The 20,219-nt window shown below is 30.6% G+C and overlaps 1 protein-coding gene and 1 long non-coding RNA gene across 5 annotated transcripts; both read right to left on the minus strand.

Annotated features, from left to right (window-relative positions):
- Positions 1–327: 327 nt before the first annotated feature.
- Positions 328–6,057, minus strand: LOC8258038 (probable 6-phosphogluconolactonase 4, chloroplastic). Of its 4 annotated transcripts, none has more exons than XM_025157179.2 (4): positions 5,566–6,057; positions 5,336–5,471; positions 855–1,011; positions 328–677 (listed from the first exon to the last, which is right to left on the minus strand). In XM_025157179.2, the coding sequence occupies exons 1-4, from the start codon at positions 5,940–5,942 to the stop codon at positions 550–552; spliced, it is 798 nt and encodes a 265-aa protein (XP_025012947.1). In that variant the 5' UTR covers positions 5,943–6,057; the 3' UTR covers positions 328–549. The 4 variants fall into 4 exon arrangements, with proteins under 4 accessions (XP_025012947.1, XP_015574133.2, XP_015574132.2 ...); XM_015718647.3 differs by having other exon boundaries at positions 328–469; positions 531–1,011; positions 5,566–6,056; XM_015718646.3 differs by having other exon boundaries at positions 328–410; positions 531–1,011; positions 5,566–6,055.
- A 4,810-nt stretch (positions 6,058–10,867) lies between these two features.
- LOC112534690 lies at positions 10,868–12,615 on the minus strand. The gene is made up of 2 exons (XR_003078967.2): positions 12,154–12,615; positions 10,868–11,248 (listed from the first exon to the last, which is right to left on the minus strand). It is a non-coding gene; the product is annotated as an uncharacterized LOC112534690 (long non-coding RNA).
- Positions 12,616–20,219: the final 7,604 nt, after the last annotated feature.

Below are 20,219 nucleotides of genomic sequence, written 5' to 3' on the forward strand. Positions count from 1 at the left end.
TTTAATTTATTTAATTTCTAAAAAGTTAATATTTAATTTTTTAAAAATTAAAATTTAATTTATTTAATATTTTATCAAAGTTTTAAATTTTTCAAAGAAATAAATATTATTTTTAGTTTTTATAATTTAATTAGAACTTAAATCTTTTCTAAAAAAGTTAAAATTGAATGTATTTTACGGATGTATATGATCCTTAAAATTTAAATTTAAGAAAAAACTATTCAATGAAAAGTTTAAATTAAATGTATAATTGACCCTTTGACCTAAAATAAAACCAACACAAAAACACAGTAACCTGCAGTAAACTTGAATTCAAAGTCGTAAATATTGAAAGGAGAAAGGATAACTAAAATTGCTTCAACCAGAATACTACATTTCACTGGCATCATTTTTGTTACGGGCACTGGAATCTGCACAAAGAGGAAAGCCTTGATGGTCATGACCAGGAAAGCCTTGAGCATCCACGCACCTAAAATAACACTGACATTATTATTATTACTACTACTAGTATTAATGTTAGACAAACTCACAGTGCTCACGCATCCATTTCTACAGCTTTGAAGCTGCATCTTTGTCCAAAAACCACTTCAACTCCCCTTCAGGTGAAACCATTTGAACAGGTAGGACATCAGAATTTTCATTCTTTCCCAGTGCCTTTTGCACTACATCAGCTTTACCTGCACCACATATCACAACTGCAACATATGAGGATGAGTTTATCACAGGGAAGGTAAAGGTGATTCTCTCTGGAGGTGGTTTTGGCGAGTCCTTGATAAAGGTCACCCATTTGTGATTTTCATTGACAAGGGAATGTCCAGGGAATAGAGAAGCTATATGTCCATCTGGGCCCATACCCAAAAGCACGAGATCAAACTTCGGAAGCCCACTCGATGATGCCTCTACCACCTTCATATTAACCAAATGTTTTAGACAGGTTTCATAATCATCAGCTGCACCCTCAGCTGACAAGGCCTCATTAATGGCATAAACATTACCAGGAGGAATTGGTACCTGCCAAAATTTGGTAAACAAAAATTTTTATTAGATAATGCAAATATAAGACCTGAGAAATGAGTTACTCACATGGACAAAAAGAAAATGCTGTGTGCACATCTTAGATTGAATCATAAATGGCAACTAGTTTAATACCGGCACACTTAATTAAATATTTTATTAATAAATTATTATATTATATTTATGAATTAATTTTATATTTATATCCTATATTAAACTCAGTATACCTTATATAATAGTTATATTAGTCATTTTTATTCAAATTAGAAAAATTATATAATAGTAATATTAGTCATTTTTATTCAAATTATTATAATTTCTAATATAAACTAAGTAGTTAATAGAGCATATATGTTAAATATCTTCTATTGATGTTAATTTGTATATCAAATATAAATATAATAACTATCCTAATACATATAAAAATAAACGTCATTGTAATAGAGCCGGCCGGTTTCGATTCAAAATTCTAATTCCAACCAGTAATCAATTTTTGAAAAATAAAAAATTAATAAAAATAAATTACTTTTTACCAGTTGAAATTAGATTAGATAGTTCCGATTCCAACTGAAGAGAAACCGATCTTGAAACAATCTCAGTTCTGAGTTGGTTCCAGTTTCTTTTGACCAGTCTAATTCTATTTATCTAATTTGTAAATTCTTGATGAATGTTGAAAACTAATATAAATAATGTTAGAATCTATGAACTGTAAAAGAAATAAAAAATCATACTTAAATTCTAAATTCATTGCTAATTAAAAAATAAAATTGAAGTATAGAAGCATAGTGAGGAAAAAGAAGTTGAATCGGTTTAAGAAAACTTAAATGGTTTCAATACCTTCTTATTAAAATAAAAATTTTCATTTTACTCTTTAAGGTTGTTTTTAGGTAGAAATTATAAAATTTTATAAAATTATATAACAATTAGACTTCTTCTACAATTAATAAATAAAAAAATCATTGAAAAAAAAAAAAGAAAAAGTATAAATAGATTAAATTGAGTAAAAGCAAAAATGAACAAAAAAATAATTAAACTATAAAAAAGAAAAGAGAACACAAGATTCACTAATGTAAATCAAATTAGTAAATAAAGAAAAATTAAAATTTTAAAAAATATCAAATATAATATATATATATATATATATATAGAGAGAGAGAGAGAGAGAGAGCAAGAAATACCATATAAGAAAAATAAATAAACAAATAAATCAAAATAATAACAAAAGAAGTATATATAAAAATTAAAATTTAAAAACTTCTTGTTGTTACAATAATAAAAGAATGATTTTTATAAATTAATATTTATAAAAAAGTGAAAAATGTCATGTTTTAGTGATTGTAGCAAGCATTCTCTTTGTTTCAGCTTTAATTTAGATATATCAAATTTTCATACATAAAATACAGTGCAAATGAGAGTGGTCATGTAACTGGGCTAATCACTAAGGGTACGATAGAATACAACCCAAGCATCACAGCAGTCGGATAAAATAAATCTACAACATCAAAATCATTCCCCGACAAACTTGACAATAAAGACATTGATGTGCCTAAAGGAGCAAAAGTGTGATGTATGGAGGGATGGTACCTGGGATTTTGCCTGATCCCTTAGAACTGAAGAGTGAAGAAGTTAGGAATATATCAGGAAGAGTTCTAAAGTCAGTATGGCAGTTGTCATAAAGTTTATAGGAACCTTAATAAGAAGTTTTACTGCTAAAAATGCACGGAAAAATACGAAGAAAGAAGGTGCTAGGATGTACTAGCACAGGTTGTTATGGAACTCTTACTCTAGTAATGTTAACAAAGCTGGCTTCATATGCCAGCTGATAATAAGGAACATAGTTACTTACTAGCCATTGTTTAATGAAAGGAATGTTGTTCAAGACAGTAAATGTGTTCTATGTGGAGCTGATAATGAGTGTGTAAAGTCCTTGTTCTCTGAGTGCCAATTTTCTACTCAAGCATGAAACCAGGTGCTGCGTGCTTGTAACACCAGCAGGTCCAGATTGCCTAGGAAAGAAAAATTCGGTTGGTTTTGTCAGAGTTATAGGTCAAATAAACTTATTGAGCAAAATCAGAGAGTAGCATTTACTAGTTCTGTTTATTACGTCTGCAGAGCTTGCAACCAAGTTGCTTTTTCTAATACCAGAAGTTCTAGTCATGTTTTTAATCAGGTGGGAGAAGTTTTATTCCTTAGGTTTTGGAGCAGCAAGCATAACAGTTCTGACGATTTTGATCATGTCTATTCTTTTGTATGTCTTGTATTTTGTATATTGGCAATTTTGGGTTGTATTTGTACAGATTGAACTTAATAAAGCTCTTTTTCTCGGTTGAGTTACCAAAAAGAAAATTGTTCACTCTAAGTTTAAGAGTCCTAAGCCAACAATCAGTTTAGAGAGGCATTTCAACCCTTGAAGGCCCTACTTTTGCATCCCCACCAAAGTGGCCAACAAATTCTAGATTGAGATCAAAGCAAGTTTCTTCTTTCCCATAGGACAACACTTTCCCCTCCAAGGCACATGACTTCTATCCTTACAAGAGATCGCTATTGATTTACAGACATTTCCTTTCATACCCTCAAGGAAAAAGAAGAAAAGCAGAGGGAAGACATCCTCGTTAAAGAACATAAAGAGTAAGCACTGGTGTCACAAGAAGTCCACCAACCAGTTCCAGCAGATCAAGTCACTTTAACTATGTCTTATTACAAGAGTAGTAAAATATACAAATTCATTGGTTAATTATGCCTTGTCCAGATGCATGAACTGCATTTCTGTTTAGTTCTATTTGTAGATGCCTAAATTTACACATTAATTGTTGTGGAAGCTTCAGTTTCTGAATAGATATTCTATATTGGGTTAGCATAAAACATTTCATCCTTCTTTTCTCAAAAAGAAAAATTTACTCTGATGGTTCAAAAAAACAGTATTTTGGTCTGAACATGTTTTTGCAAGTAAAGTTCATTTTGCTAATTTCTGATTTGGTGAAACATCTATGCCATTAGAGAAGAAAATTCAAAACAGCTCATTGCATCAAAAGTGGAACACACATATCCTACTTGAGATCATCAGAACTTATTTTATCTATGTTTATACTTATTTTCCATTTCCCATCTAAAAGCAAATATTATTTAAGTACAGTTATGAATAAAAGTCTTAGGCATTTCATATGCTGTTACCATATATGGTTGCTCAGTGAATTCTGTTTCACTTTCTAGAACTACTTAAAGTTGTTAATGTACAATAAAGGCAAGACCAATAGGTCCGTATTTCCCATAGGCCAAATGTGGCCAATCTTTGCAAAGAAGTCAAGAGGAACAAAAAAGCAACTCAACATGAAAAATGTAATAGTTAATGAAAAAAGGAGCATCAAAGAGGCTAGAAGCAACAACTTAGGAGTTCAAAAGTTAGACAACTTGACCACCATATAAATGTCTCTAAGTGTGTTACAGGACGGAAAAGGAATACAATGGACTTCCATAGAAGTTACTTTAAATAGGAAATAAGCAGCAAAACCATAACCCATGTTTGTGCATGTGGAAGATAGATAAGTTAAACTATATAAGTGCCATAATCTAGCACACTATGCCTACCAAGTTCCAGCTTAGAAATCAAGAGGACCACAAGAAAATACCAAAGATAATTGGATGCATGAGTTTCTATTCAAGCTGCTAGAACATCCACAATTAAGACCTTATCATGAATAGATTCCATATCTGAAGTATCATGTTATTAATTCACAAAGAACCAATCTAACAAGCATTGAGCATAAATATAAAATGCTATGCCTATATGCAACAAAGCAACAATTTTTTTTAATTATTATCAAGCATCAAGATTATCATCAATTACTTGATCCAATGACTTCAAGCTTCTGTAGCAATTTTAACAAATAAAGTTGGACTAAATCTAAAACAATCATATAAATTATAAAATCAAGCATGAAAGGTAAATCACAGGTCACCAAAAAAGAAAAAACTTATATTTTCTTTTTAATAACCCTCATGTGTTTTCATCATGCGAAGAAGTATATATCCATAGCTTCCTAGTCCATTTTCGAGGATAGAGAAAAAAGTAATTAAGAGAGTGGCAGCAAACTCCATTATGATAAATTAGAGTGTAAGAACTAGACAGATTTATAAAGACAAGTATCATACTCATGGACCAACTAACAAAACTCAATGGTTACAGAGCATGTAAAATACTCGAAACCCACAAATAATTGTATATATTGCTTGACATCTCAATCGCAGCAAGAGTCATAATCATATGATAATGCATCAAGTTCAGACTGAAAAGGAAAAAAATGAAAGAAAGAAAGAAATGTACCCGAGAGAGAAAACCATCATATGCCAGTTTGTAATTACTGTCAACATGATCTTTAGGGACCACTCTCTCATCGACCCATAAAACATGCCATTTCGACCACTCTATAGTATCAACATAAGGAGGTTCCACTAGTTTCCTGCAACTCCAACATTAAACAAAATGCCAATTTAATAACTACAACTTCTTAGCATATAAAAAAGAGAGATAACTTTTGAAGTATAGGATATTACCTGAGAGACTTGATGAGAGACCCACCAGATAAAACAACAGCAAAAGAGCCTCTTTCTTTAGCAAATTTTTCAGATAAATCAGCTGTATACTTGGCCAGAGAAACAGCAAGATCTTCCTCTGTGTCAAATACCTCAACTACCTTCTTTTTCTCAGTGGTCCCCGCGGTCGTCATCCCGGCTTTGGCTGTGCAATCAAATCTCCTCTTGTATATCAGTGGTTGAATGATTTGGGACTCCCGTTTCAATCTACCAATGGAGTGATTGAGGTCAAATGCTACCTGGGTTTTGACCAATTGTGAGTAAGGCCTACACAATCTTTGCGCAGAAGACGAAAGAGTTCGCAGCGAAGTGGAGAAAGAGAGGGAAGAAGATGCCATATACAAATACCCCTTTGATTAAAAGCGGTGATTTTTTATATAGAGAAGAGAGAGTAGGTGATGATGATGCGGGTTTGGGTTTTCTTTGATCGGATGAGCTGGCGTGATCGACGATGCAGAGACAGCAAATAACAGACACGTTTCTGAAAACAAAAACAAAAATGGTCAAATTTTTTAACGGCTAAAGGGTCAGTTTGCCCCTTGCATTTTTTGCAGGACAATTTACTCCACAATTAGTTTTTTTTTTTTTGGCAAGTGAGATGTATTAAAAAATAATTAAAATCTCTATTTGATTTTTTTTATTTTTTCAACTTAATATTTAACTTTATTAGTAAAATAATAAAAATCAGAGACAAAATAGATAAATATCTTCTCATATTATACAAATAAAATTATTGAGGTAAAATAATATTATAATAAGATAAAATATAACATAATATATATTTTTTAAGATTATAAATAAAAATATTACTATATAAAATAATTTTTTTTTAGTACAGTAATTAAAAGAATTATAACTTATTACAATAGAGAATTTATTTCTATTTATAACTAGACTTGTTCATGGGCCCGGGCCTGACTTTTTTTTTTTGAAAAAGCCTGAGCCCGCCGAAGGCCGAAAATTTTTCAATATCTCTCTACCCAAGCTCGAGCCTGAAATTTTTTAAAAAGCCCGGCTCGGCCCGGCCAACTATTAAACCTCTGTTCATTGGCTGAGTCTGGGCGGGCTCAGGCCGGGCCGATAATTCAACACAAATATTCAAAATTTAAACATAATAATCATGATAATAAAGATACAAATATCAATTAATATTTTTAACCATCTAAATAAAACTCCAACAACTGAAATAAAAGAACAACAATATAGATGAAAACTCATTCAAGGGAAATTTACATTTCCTACAAAACAAAAAATATTTAAATTAATAAGTATTTTATATAAATAAAAATAACTAGTAAGCTAAATTAATATATAAATAATAAACTTATCTAAAAATCAATATATTACTAATAACAATAAAATTATAAACATAAATAATAACTACCTAAATGGTATAAGACATTTAATTATAAGCAGAAGATAGCATAAGGTTACAAGTTCAAGTGCTGAGTATAACATATTTTTTGTCTAACTAAATTAGACATCGGGCAGGGCCAGGCTTGGGTTTCTATATAAATCCCAAGCCCGGTTGGAGGAGTACGGGCCTGGGTCTATCTGGTTGTCATACATTCCTCACACTCTTTAGGCTTCTTTCTTTTAGCTGAGTATAACATATTTTTTGTCTAACTAAATTAGAAATCGGGCCGGGCCAGGCTTGGATTTCTATATAAATCCCAAGTCTGGCTCGAGGAATACGGGTCTGGGCGGGTACCTAGGCCCATGAACAACTCTATTTATAACTGATCTAAATTGACATCGTAATATTTTATCACTATAGAAAAATTATTTATATATAAAGTATCATTCTAGAAAAAATTTACTGTATTTATTAACATACTAATAAAATCTTTATTCCTAATAATCAAGACTAATTTTTATTAATATATAAGAGGGAAAAACTTAAAATTCAACAGTAATATTATATGCAATGAAGGAGATGATACTTATAGACGATATTAATAACAGAAATTTGATATTTCGTATACAATTTTGTATTATACTTTACAGTCACAATCATTATATTTCTTCAAAAAAAATGTATATGATTGCATTTTAAAACAACTTAAAGACACAAAATTATGTGACTAATTACAGAATGAGATTTGTATAACGAGTGGATTTCATATGGAAAATCAAAACGTAGAATGTTGTACAAAGAGCTGTAAACAAACCATAGTTTAGATTCCAAAACCTGCTTGCTTTATTTCAAAAGCTTCCTGTAAAATGCCAAAAGAAAAAAGGGAAAAGAAATCCATGTAACGTAATTTGCATTTATTAGAAAAGGCTTACTCAAAATGTAACGACTCAATGGAAGCACAAGCCTGAGCACCCAATATCAACTTCGAATTTTCGATCGATTGGTCATGGACTTGCTGAATTTCTCCTTGGCGCTGGAGAAGTTGTTCCTGCTGTCTACGGCAAAGTCCAACCACTCCCTCAACAACTCAATAATCTTTTTTCACAATTATTCCTATTGAATTTTAGATTAACATCATATTTGATGCAATCTCAGAAGTTAAAGTAGCACCAAGAAACGCCAACATCAAATTTAAAGCTATTATTTCATCATTTGGCAACAAAACCCATAACCATCAAAACCCAATACTTTCTTTCTCCAAATCTAACCAAACAAACAACCTCTATTATTATATCATAATTATACTAATGGTCATCTAACTATATATTTAGTTTCAATTTGGTTACTAAATCTTAATTTGTTTTATAAAATTTACTTAATTTTAATATGATTTACATAGTAATCACTTAAATTTTAATTTATTTTATGAAATTCATTTAGTTTTAATTTAAATTACATAATGGCCATTGTAGTTTGTATTTCAATTTGTTTTATGTCCCCATCAGCATCAAATTCAAGGCATTTGATCTTTACTTTTCTACTCATACCATTTTCTTCATTTTTATTATGTTTCTCACTTTACTTAGCATCCCTATTTAAAACTGTTTTGTTTTTATTGCTGCTATCTAGAATATCTCTCTCAATACCCATGTCAATAGACTTCTTAGAAAGTAAATCACTCCCATAAGGAACTAATTGATAGTGACCACGATGTGTCAAATAAGGGTAATTTATTTTTTGAGTTGAGAGAGATATTATAGGTAATAATAGTAAAGAAAAATTAATTTTAAATGAGGGTGCTGAGTAAAGTGATGAATATAATAAAGATGAAAAAAATTATGTGAGTAGGAAGAAAAAAAATCAGATACTCTAAATTTGATGTTGATGAAGATATAAAACAAATTGAAACTCAAACTAAAATGACTATTATGCAATCCAAATTAAAGTTAAACGACTTTCATGAAATAAATTGAAATTAAATGATTACTATATAATCCAAATTAAAGTTAAGTGATTTTCACAAAATAAATTAAAAATAAGTGACTAAATTGAAATTAACCACATAATTAAGAGACTATTGATATAATTATCCCCACCTTGAACAAAGACAAGGTGGCACCACCTCAACTGCTCACGTTAATTACTCCAACTCTTTGCTCTTTGATGTGTGAGAGTATGCTGAAGAAATCTTACGGTGGAAAGAAGATGGTGAGAGAATGAGATTTGTAGTTTAGGTTTATGAAGAAGCTTAGGGGATAAGAGGACTTAGGGAGGTTTTCTATTTTAATTTTTAATTTTTATAAAATTTTATATATATATTTCTAAGATTTAAATTTTTTTAATATTTGTTCTAATTTTTAACATATAAAATTTTTATTTTGACATGTATACTTATTTTTGTCACACGTGATTTAAGGTTATGTGTAATTTAATATTTTTTCTATTGATATATATATATATATATATATATATATATATATATATATATATATATATATATATATATATAGTAATTTTTAAGGTCTAATTTTTTGACACGTGTAATTAATTTTTGACACATAAAAATATATACTAATTCTTGACACATATGATTTAAACTCATCTATAATTTTATAGTTTTTTCTATTAATATATTGATTAATCAGTTGCATTCCTAATTAGATACCGATTCTAATCCTAAAAAATAGCATAATAATTATATTTACTATTATATTAAGTAAAAATTAGTTTCCTAAAGAACATTTTAAATTATATTTTTAATATTATATTCACTAATAAATTTAATTTTTAATTATATAATAAATTTTTAATCTTAAAAATAATAATGTCAATTATATTGATAATATTCATTTATATAATACTAAAATTAACTAATAAATATTTCTAAAATAATTTTATATTATTATATTAATAAAATATTAAAATATTAGAAAAACTAAGAAAAAATTTAAAAATATGTAATTTGCTATTATTTTTTAAAATATTATAAATAATATTAAATGTAAATTTTTTATTAAATTTTACTTATAAACTTAATTTTATAATCAAAATTATAACAATAGTTATTTCTTATAATGCAGAGCATTCATGTTTTAGACACACATCTGGCAAAAGAAATTAACCATTCTTTTGTCAAATTTTTGATTTAATTTATCCAAAAATTAAATTTGAGATAAATTATCATGTGAAAAATGATACTAGCAAAATTGATCCTTTAGCCTTTTTAATTTTTAGGAAAAATGTTTTACCCCTCATATTAAATATGACTAAATTATTTTTAGATATAATTAAACACAAAATTTATTAAAAAGTTATTTAAAAGCTAATATATATGCCTTTATTATAGTTGGAAAACAAATAGAGTATTATATTCATTTAATTTAATTGATATGGTAAAAAATAAAGTTTTTTATTTTCACGATTTGATCTATGGGCTCGTAACCGGTGCTAGAGAATAAATAAACGTAAGGTCATTGAAATCCGTAGCAAGTCTGACTAATCAAAATTTAATTAAAATATAATTTTATTCAATATACCAATATTTCATTTACTAATATTCATCCATACAATTATAATATAATTTATACTGTTTCATTAACAATAATAAAATTAATACATCAATAGGTTTTTCATCAAATCGAATAGAAATAATAAATCTGAATGCAAATACCGCGGAGTATCTAGAAATTTAAGCAATTAGAAATACAAGAAAAATAGTTACGTTAAGCCCTAGGAAGGAAAGAGTCGGGCTGCCGAGATAAGAAGAACTGCAGAAAATCTAATTGTCATCTGAAAAATTTAATTCGAGATTATCAGTCTCGAAAATAAGTTAATATCATATAATCCAAAACAAATACAACCATCATTATAAAATAATTATTGAAATAAATATAAACTATCATGAAATAATTAAAATGCATATCATGTCATATTTTCAGAAAGTTCAATTTAATAAATACAGGACGAGAACATTAGCAGAATCCTATACTCCAATTCTATTAGCCAATCGACTCTCTTATTTCTAATAAGACTGGCGCAATAGAGTAAAACTCGATCAGGGTCCTTAATTCCAGTCTGGCCATTTAATTACTAATATAGCTGGCGCTTACAGAGTGATGCTCGACTAGGGTCTTTTCCTCCGGCAAATCATAATTTTCGTAAGCCCAGAGAGCTATGCTCGACCAGGGCATCACATAAATATTCCCTTGTTACGTGTCTCTGATTTATATCGGTACACATGTGGTCCTAATGCAATCCATGAAATGACATGTTCTACTGCCGTCTCATCTGGAGTTACAGTACAATCTTAGCATCAGTAATATTAAAATAACATAAATCATAGAAAATTATAAAATTACTCAATTTAATATTAAATGCTAAAGTTGAATAGTATTGATTTAAATGAAATTATAATTATACGCAATATTCATAGTATATATAATAATAGTGATAAAAATAGTGGCAATTAAGATAATAATAATATTAATATAATGATGATGATAATAATAAAAGAAAATAGTGATAATAAAAATTAAATAACATTACATTAAATAGTAATATGAAACATGCACCATTGATTATATGACTTTAATTCACAGTTTTACTGAATTTCCTTTAGCTGCTCCTATGCCTCTGACGGAGCTGGCTGAACCGTCAGTTATCTATTTACAGAAATAATTCAATCAATAAAAATTATATTTTATAAATAACCCTAGGTCTAGATTTCTAGAATTTGATTGTCTAAGAATTTCGACTTGAAAATTCTATTGAAAATTTGACAAAACCTCTCATAAAATACGAATGTTTATCTCCCGTATAACATGTCCAAAACTTGCTAAAAACGCTTCTAATATTCATCAAATATTTAGCAGGAGTCGAGTCACCTATATCTGTATCATTTACCCGATTCCGCAACATAACATAATTCATAACTAATAAATAACAGTATAGCATTAATGTTTATTTCACAATCCAACTCACAAGTAATTTCTCGGAATTTAATTTAATTATTCATAGCCACAATTATTGCAAAAACAAATATTTTTTTTATTCCATTAATTAATCCATAACATTTATAATTAATCTAGCAATTAATTAAATTAAATCAAATAATTAATTATAATTATATAACTAATAGTGATAATATTTCTTAAAAATTTTAATTAATTTATTGAGTTCAAATAAATTCTTACCGAGCTAAAAATTTAAAATTCTCGGCGTCAGAAAAACACTGGAGTTCAAAAATTGGTACAGTAAATGGTGTCAGAATTTGGATCCGGGGGCATTTATGCGAAGCTTGAGATCCGTGGAGTCCAGATATGCAAATATCTTTGCCGGAATCTCACCGGAAGCCACCGGACCGAGGCCAGAAAGCTTCAGCTCCGGTGAGACTTGGACACAGCTTACAGCGACGGAAAAATAGAGGAGAGGGCTGCTATAAATGTTTTCGGTGGTGGGGAGTCCATTTCCGATGTCAGATTCGCAAAATAAGGTCAACAAGTGGCTGGATGGTAGAAAGGGGCGACGGTTATGGAAGAAAATGGGTGAGAAATGGGGGTGGGGAGGCTCATTTGCGGGAAGAAGAAGAAGAAAAGAGAGGGGGCTGCTGATTTGGTTTATTTTCTTAGAAAAAAATGCACTTTGATCTCTCAAAAAGGTCTAGCTATAGAAAAAGCCCCCCAAACTAATTATTTGCTCAATTTTTCCTTTTTATAATTATATATATATATATATATATATATATATATATATATTATTACTTCAATAATTTAACTAACTTTAGACTTATAATAATAATAATAATAATAATTCTATACAATAAATAAATAATAATAGTGTAAATTAAATCCAAGCTTAATTGAAAAAAATAAGCTTTTAAGTAAAGTAAATTTTAAAATGTCCCAAATCAAGAAAATATTTTTATTTATAAAATTAAATAATAAAAAAACTCAAGTGATGTATTTCGGTATTTGATTAATTAATTAAAATTATTTAATACTTGAAATTGATACCGAGATTATTTATTTACCAAAATACCTTTGAAAAATAATAAAATTAAAATTCAAAAATTACGGGGTATTACATTTATATTGACACCTCATTTTTTTCTTCCTAAATTTCTCTTTCTTTAGCATTATCAAAGAAAAGTGAGAAGAAAAAAAAAAAAGAAAAATTAAACATTTGTATCAGAAAAAGAGAAAATTAAAGAATCAAATACAAATAAATTGTCACGATCCGAGCTGTGGGCTTGTGACCGGTGCTAGAGAATGGGTAGGCGTAAGGCCATCGAAACCCGTAGCAAGCCTGACCATTCACTAACTCAATCAAAGTATAATTCTATCCATTATAACACTATTTTATAACTAACTTTCAACCCCCCACATATTACATATTAAAATCAGTCTATCAGCACAATTATGCAATACCTGGGTTAACATGTCAAAATAAAATAATAATTTTGAAATCACTACTGCGGAGAATCTAGAATTCTAAAAAATTAAATATATAAATAAAATTTGTTACATTAAACCCGAACATGAAGGAAGTCGGGCTACGAGAGGAGAAAAACTGCGGAAAACCTAACAAACAATTGAAAAATAATTAAATTTGAGATTGTTAGTCTCGAGAGTGAGTTAAAATCATATAATTTAAAAATATATACAACCATCTTAATAAAATATTTATTTAATCATTAATAAATTATTATATCACATTAAAACGCGTGTCATTCCATAATTCAGTAAAATACAATTTAAACGTTATGGGACGAGTATCTCAGCAGAACCCTAACCCCAACACTAACAGCCTTTCGGCTCTCTCACTCCAATAGGACTAGCGCCTAGAGAGCGGAGCTCGACCAGGGACCTTTGGTCCGACAATCAAAAATCTTCACAGCCCAGAGAGTTGAACTCGACCAGGGCAAGTCTTGAAATATTCTTTTACTACATATTTCAGATTTATACCGGTGTGCATGCAGTCCTGATGCAACTCAGCAGGTGTTCTACTGCTGTCTCATCCCGAGTCAATATATAATCATAATATCGATGATGTGAAAAATGATATATAAATAGCAAGAAACTTAGATAAATAATAAATAATAAACAATTTAAATCTATAAATCAATTAATTAAATATAGAATAAGAATTAATAAAATTTTTGATCAAAATCTACCATAACAAAATATACGATGATAATAATACACGTAGTAATTATTAATCGATATTGCTATATAAAATTTTGGCATGAGACATGTATAGCAGATATATGACTTTAACTCACAGTTCTCATGACCTCCTTGCTCTGCTCCTAAGCCTTGGGTATAGCAGGCTGAAACGATGGATTATCTATTCACGGAAACAATTCAATTAATAAAGATAAGCCACTTAATAAATAACCCTAGGGCTAGGCTCCTATAATTGACTGTCTAAAAATTTCGACTTGAAAATTCAGCAGAACCTTCCCTAAAATACAGACATTTACCCCTCGGGTAACCGGTCAAAAACCTGCCAGAAACCCTTCTAATATTCATTAATAACAAAATTAATTTTAATTATAAGCTAATCACTTAGTCAAAATCTTAATTGCAAATATCTAAATAAATTACTAGAACTTATAGCTATCGATTTAAGGTCCACTAATTTATTTATTCTAATTATTTAGCTTCATATTATTAATAGTTCTAACGCAACTAAATAAAAGGTATTATATAAAATTATCATATTGCTCAATTTTTGCTCAATTTCGATAGCACATCTTTTTAATTTTCAAAGATACTTAAATATATATCTTAAATTGTTTTTCTCCGATAAACAACCAATATAATTTTTTTATTAACAATTTCTAAAATCAACAGGCTAAAGATTTACCGAGACACTTGATAAATCAGCTAGAGTCCGATCGATGACTGAGCGCTGGGACTCGAGACAACGTGAGCGATAATTCTAGCATCTGATTCTCCGATCGAGTTCCCAATAATTCTGATACATCACAAACAGTTTCAACCGTCGATTTTCAGAGGTATCATGTTTGACTCTCCCTTTTTTGGTTCTATCTCCATGTTCAAGGAGTCCTCCTGCACATAAGTATCATCGTCAAACATAGTAGATAAACCAGAAAAATTCTCACCTGAACGCAAATTGAAGGCACTCAAATGTTCCACGGATCAGTAGTGTTTGATGGAGTTCCAAATTATTCTGCAGCTAGTAACTCGAAAATCAAACCTACTTGATGCTTTATGTTCTCAATCACGGCTTGTTGACTTTCAAGTACCCTCTCTGTTTGTTGGAATCTATCCTCAAGACTTGTAAAGAACCTCATCATTAACTCCTCTGAAACTAACTCTACTTTTACGGGATTTTTTTCTCATACCCCCAAATATACCAAACTTACGGGATTATTTTTTCCGATTGCTAAATATCCCCGTATTACGGGGTTGTTTTCTCATATTAAAAATTTACCCTTTCTATGAGGTTGTTTTCTCATACTCGCAATTACACTACTTTTGCGGGATAATTTCTCAAATTCATAAAAATACGGATTTTACGGGGTTATTTTCTTATATTGATAAATATACCACTTTTACGGGGTCGTTTTCGATATGCTTCACATCCATCTTTAACTAACTGACATGCAGTCACTACTAAAATCAAACAATTAGGAATTGTCTTCCTTTCATCCACAATTACTATTTTCATTTCTCCTTGTATTTTCATAGCCACTTCTTTCGTTTTACAATCAACAATAGCATGATTTCTTGACAACCAATCCATCCCCAAAATAACATCAAACTCTCTAAGATTAATAATAATCAAATCTGCATGTAGTTTGACACCATCTACTACTCCATGATATGATCTTACTACCGTATTTACTGTGATAATCCAAACACCATACTTTAGAATTGCTATAAGAGTGGATTTGTCCTTTTGGATACTACACGACTTGTGCGATTTGAGTTTACGAGTTTAACTAAAGAACTAAAAGTGAGGATTAAGAGTGGTAAAAGGCAAGAGAGGTGATGAGAACCCATGTAGCACAAGGAATCCTACTTCAACAAAGAATTCTAATTCCACTAAAGATCCTAATCCAGCAAGGAGTCCTGATGACATCAAGAGTTTAAGCGACAAAAGGAATCCTATTTCCACTAGGAATCCTAATCCAATTAGGAGTCCTACCGAGTTTCAACTTTGATTAATTATATTTCATTCATGGATTAAAGCCCAACGTGAAGACATGAAGATCAGATTTGATTTATGTTGAATTCAAGCCCAAACGTAAAGCCCAAGTCCAAGGCTGAAAATTCAAAGTCAAAGTCCAAGTCAAAATAGGAGTTTTCTATTAACAAGTCCAAGTCAAAATATGAGTTTTCTTTTCTTTTACTTCAAGTTTTGTTTATTTAGGAGTCTTGGCCGCATATCCTAGTCATTCTAGGATTAGGATTATTTTCTTTTAAACTCTATAAATAGAGCTATGTAATTCAGCAAAAGCATATATCTTTGATTGAATAGAAAACTTTATTTTTGCTTAAAGAGTTTCTTTAAGTGTTCTTGAGATTAAAGCTTATTGTTTAGGTTTTGATTTCACTTCTACCTTAATTTAATTCTATTAACTTGTTAGTTTCTAGGATTAATTAAGTTCATCTCATTATAGCTATTGATCTTATTTCTTTATAAATAAGGGTGATAGTTTCGCAAATAACTTTTGGCAAACCTTATAAGTATTGATCTTGGCGTGTAATCAACATTTCAATCAAATTAAAACTCTATGTTTTTTGTTCTTGTTTTGTTATAAAAAAAATCAATCCATTAGTTTCTTCTTCTTTGTGATTCGTTTTCTTGTCTAGAGTATTTTGTTTTATTCAATTCATCTTCTTTGTTATTCTTAGAGTCCAATTCATTCGTTCCTTTTGCTTCTTAAGTGTTAAATACACTTTTTATTCTACGTAAATCAAATCTGTCCTTTTCATTTAATTTGTTTATCAAAATTAGTTCGTCATTAATTCATCTTATTCTTGTGTGTTTTATTGTGTTTAGAGTTAATCTTGGTCATTAAGTCTAGTTTCATTTACCTAGTTTGTGTTCTTGTATGTTCTAAATTTGATTCGTTGGTTATTAAGTCGTTACAACTTTGGTTGTTAGGTATTTGATTATTTTAGCCTCTATAAGTGCCAAAGAGTAGAGATTGAGTGGTACAAGGCAAATGGTGAGCTCATTAGAGGGTAAAAGCTTAATTAAGTGAAACACGAGAGAAAATGTCTTTACTTTGAGTGTTAAACACGTGCAATTGTGTGTAAGATATGTTTTTTCAGAAGGAGTTTGCTAGAGGACGTCGAGATCTTCTTTATCAATCTTATGATAGATTGTGGGGACGAAAGAATGATGATTATTATGAAAAGTGTTTGCAAAATTTTTATAATCCTAAACCTAAGCCAAAGAAGATAGAAAGACAATCACGTCAAGATTTTATTGATGAACTTTCAAAGGATATAAAATCTTTAAGGAGTAGCCTTAAAAATAGTTTTAAAGATTTAAAGGGATTGGAGCATCTTGAAGATAAAGCTGAGTCTAAGCCATCTTTGAAAACTAATATTGATGATATAGAAAAGGTAAATTGCTCTACTGAAGTCAATGAAGATACGAAAAGCATAATGAATGAAGATGGTGAAAAAGATAATAATTTGCAACTATTGAGCGAAATCCAAGGTGAAGAGATCATTATTGAAGATGAAGCAAAAGTTGAGCTGGTGAAGGATGAAAATGTTTTACTTGATGCCATTGAGCCAATTGAACATGTTGATTTTATTGGGATTGAAAGTATTATTTGTTCTAAAGTTCCTCTAACAACTTTTGTGAAAGATCTACATATTGATAATGAGTTAGTATTGTTCTTTGAGATTATATGTTTGCTTCTTTCATAATATTCGAGCAAGATTCAAGGACGAATCTTTTCAAAGAAAGGGGGAATGATGAGAACCCATGTAGCACAAAGAATCCTACTTCAACAAAGAATCCTAATTCCACTAAAGATCCTAATCCAGCAAGGAGTCCTGATGATATCAAGAGTTCAAGCGACAAAAGGAATCCTATTTCCACTAGGAATCCTAATCCAATTAGGAGTCCTACCGAGATTTAACTTTGATTAATTATATTTCATTCATGGATTAAAGCCCAATGTGAAGTGATGTGCATAGTTTTACACACATTTGTTTGCATATTATTGTGTATGTTCTTAGCAATTATTGTGCTTTTATTCCCAGATCACCCGTGTTTTGTCTTCTTTTGCATTTCAGGAGCATTTATAGGATTGTCATCGGTGTTTAAGCAATTATGGATCAATACGTGTGGAAATGGATGAGAATTCATCAAGATCGGATAAGAGCTCGCGTTGCACACATTGAGCACGGCCTGAGTCAAGGCCGTGTTGACCATCACGGCCTGGACTCTGGCCGTGACCAACCATCGAAACTTGGTCTTCAAAATAATGGTTTGGGCACGGTTTCTGAGGCCACTATGGCCTCCACCGTGGTAGTGGTGGCCGGCCGTGGAGGCATGGCCATGGTGAACCCCTAGTTATGTGAGATTCACGGTTTGTTGATCTCGGCCGGCCTAGACTCGTAGTCTTGACCATGATGAATTAAATATATAAGGAAAATGTATTTTTTTTAGGAAGAAAAGAAAGAGGGGGAAGGAGTGATATAGAGCCCCGGCGGCTAGTTCGGGTTTATGCACAGTATTGAGTGCGAGAGAGAGTTGCAGGGAGGAAGAATCCTGGAATCGCAGGGTTCCGAGTGCAAAACAGTAGTGGAGCAATTCAAGAGGTAATTTGGGAGATTAATCGAAGTGTAGATCCAGATTTGGAGCTGTTCATCCAATTCGAGAGAAAAGGGTGTACATGTTTTATTTTCATTATTCTTTCATTGTAATTGATTTCCTAGATTGTTTTAAACATGAACATGTTTAGCTAGACTGATTAAATCCATTAGGATTTCTTTACTATGTTGGCTTAATATTATATTATTGGATTGTTTGAGTTGGTTTTGTATTCTTCTTGCTTTCAGTATTAATAAGATAGCATTATTCATGAGACGTTGTGAATTGTGGTGTTTAGATTGCTTTGTGTGATTGAGAAGTCCATTTGGCAATTGGAATTTTGAATAGCAAGAACTAGTTAATAATCACTTAGAGATAAGGATAATTAACTAGCCGGATTAAGAATTAACAAAGCTTAATAGAGGCGGATTAAAGCTTAATGCTAATTTAAGAATCAATCGTTAGGAAGAGATTCCAACTTTAGGTTATTAGGTTTAGCAATTCAGTTATCTCAAGAGAGAAATTGAATTCAGTTAAGAATTCATCCACGGGTAGCATAATTGGATTCATCAATCCTTTATCTTTTGTTTGATCACCAACTAGTTTAGGTTCCCTTGGGTTTGCTTTCTTGTCTTGGTTATTTCATTTATCCATTCATTCCTGCATCTCCCTTAGAACTTAGCTTGTAGCTATTAGTTAGTTTAGAAATTATTCATCATTCATCTTAGGTTAATATAACAAAGAACAAAGAAGTAACTCTTGGCTTTCACTTTCCCGAGGAATACGACCTTGATACTCGCCATTAGTGCTAGACTGCATCGATAGGTACACTGCCTTAGATTGTAGCTAACACAAGTAGCACACATCAAGTTTTTGGCACCTTTGCCGGGGAATGTTTGAAAACTAGAGTGAAATTTGCTATTTGTTAATTTAGCCATTTTTTTATTTCTGTTTTGTTTGTATATATTTATTTAGTTAAGTTTATGATTCAGGTAGTGAATGATAAAGAGGTTCAATGTTAAACTCAAACTCTTTGTATGATGCGTTGGAAAATGGGATTAGGAACCAAAAGAGTGCTAAAAATTGGGATACCCATGCATCTTTAGAAGCTCGAGTGGAATCGTTTTGCAGGGCTACCGATCAACTCTCTACTCCTATCCTTTCATCTCAAGTTTTTTGTGAATTTTGTTGTGGTTTACATTTGAGTAATCATTGTCCATTGTATAGTGATGTTGCTCATTGTTCTTATAACTATGAACATGTGAATTATACGGGAAGTAGGCCAAATGACTCATATAGAAGCACCTATAATCAAGAGTGGAGCACTCATTCACCCTTTGGATAGAGCTTAGATGGCCCAGAACCACCAGAATCTCAATAACCACATTAGCACCCTAATCTTGCACCTTCAACTCAAGATGAAGAGTTAGTATTGGAGGAGCTGATGATG

This window comes from Ricinus communis, chromosome 1, assembly GCF_019578655.1.
Source record: "Ricinus communis isolate WT05 ecotype wild-type chromosome 1, ASM1957865v1, whole genome shotgun sequence".
Lineage (NCBI taxonomy): Eukaryota > Viridiplantae > Streptophyta > Magnoliopsida > Malpighiales > Euphorbiaceae > Ricinus > Ricinus communis.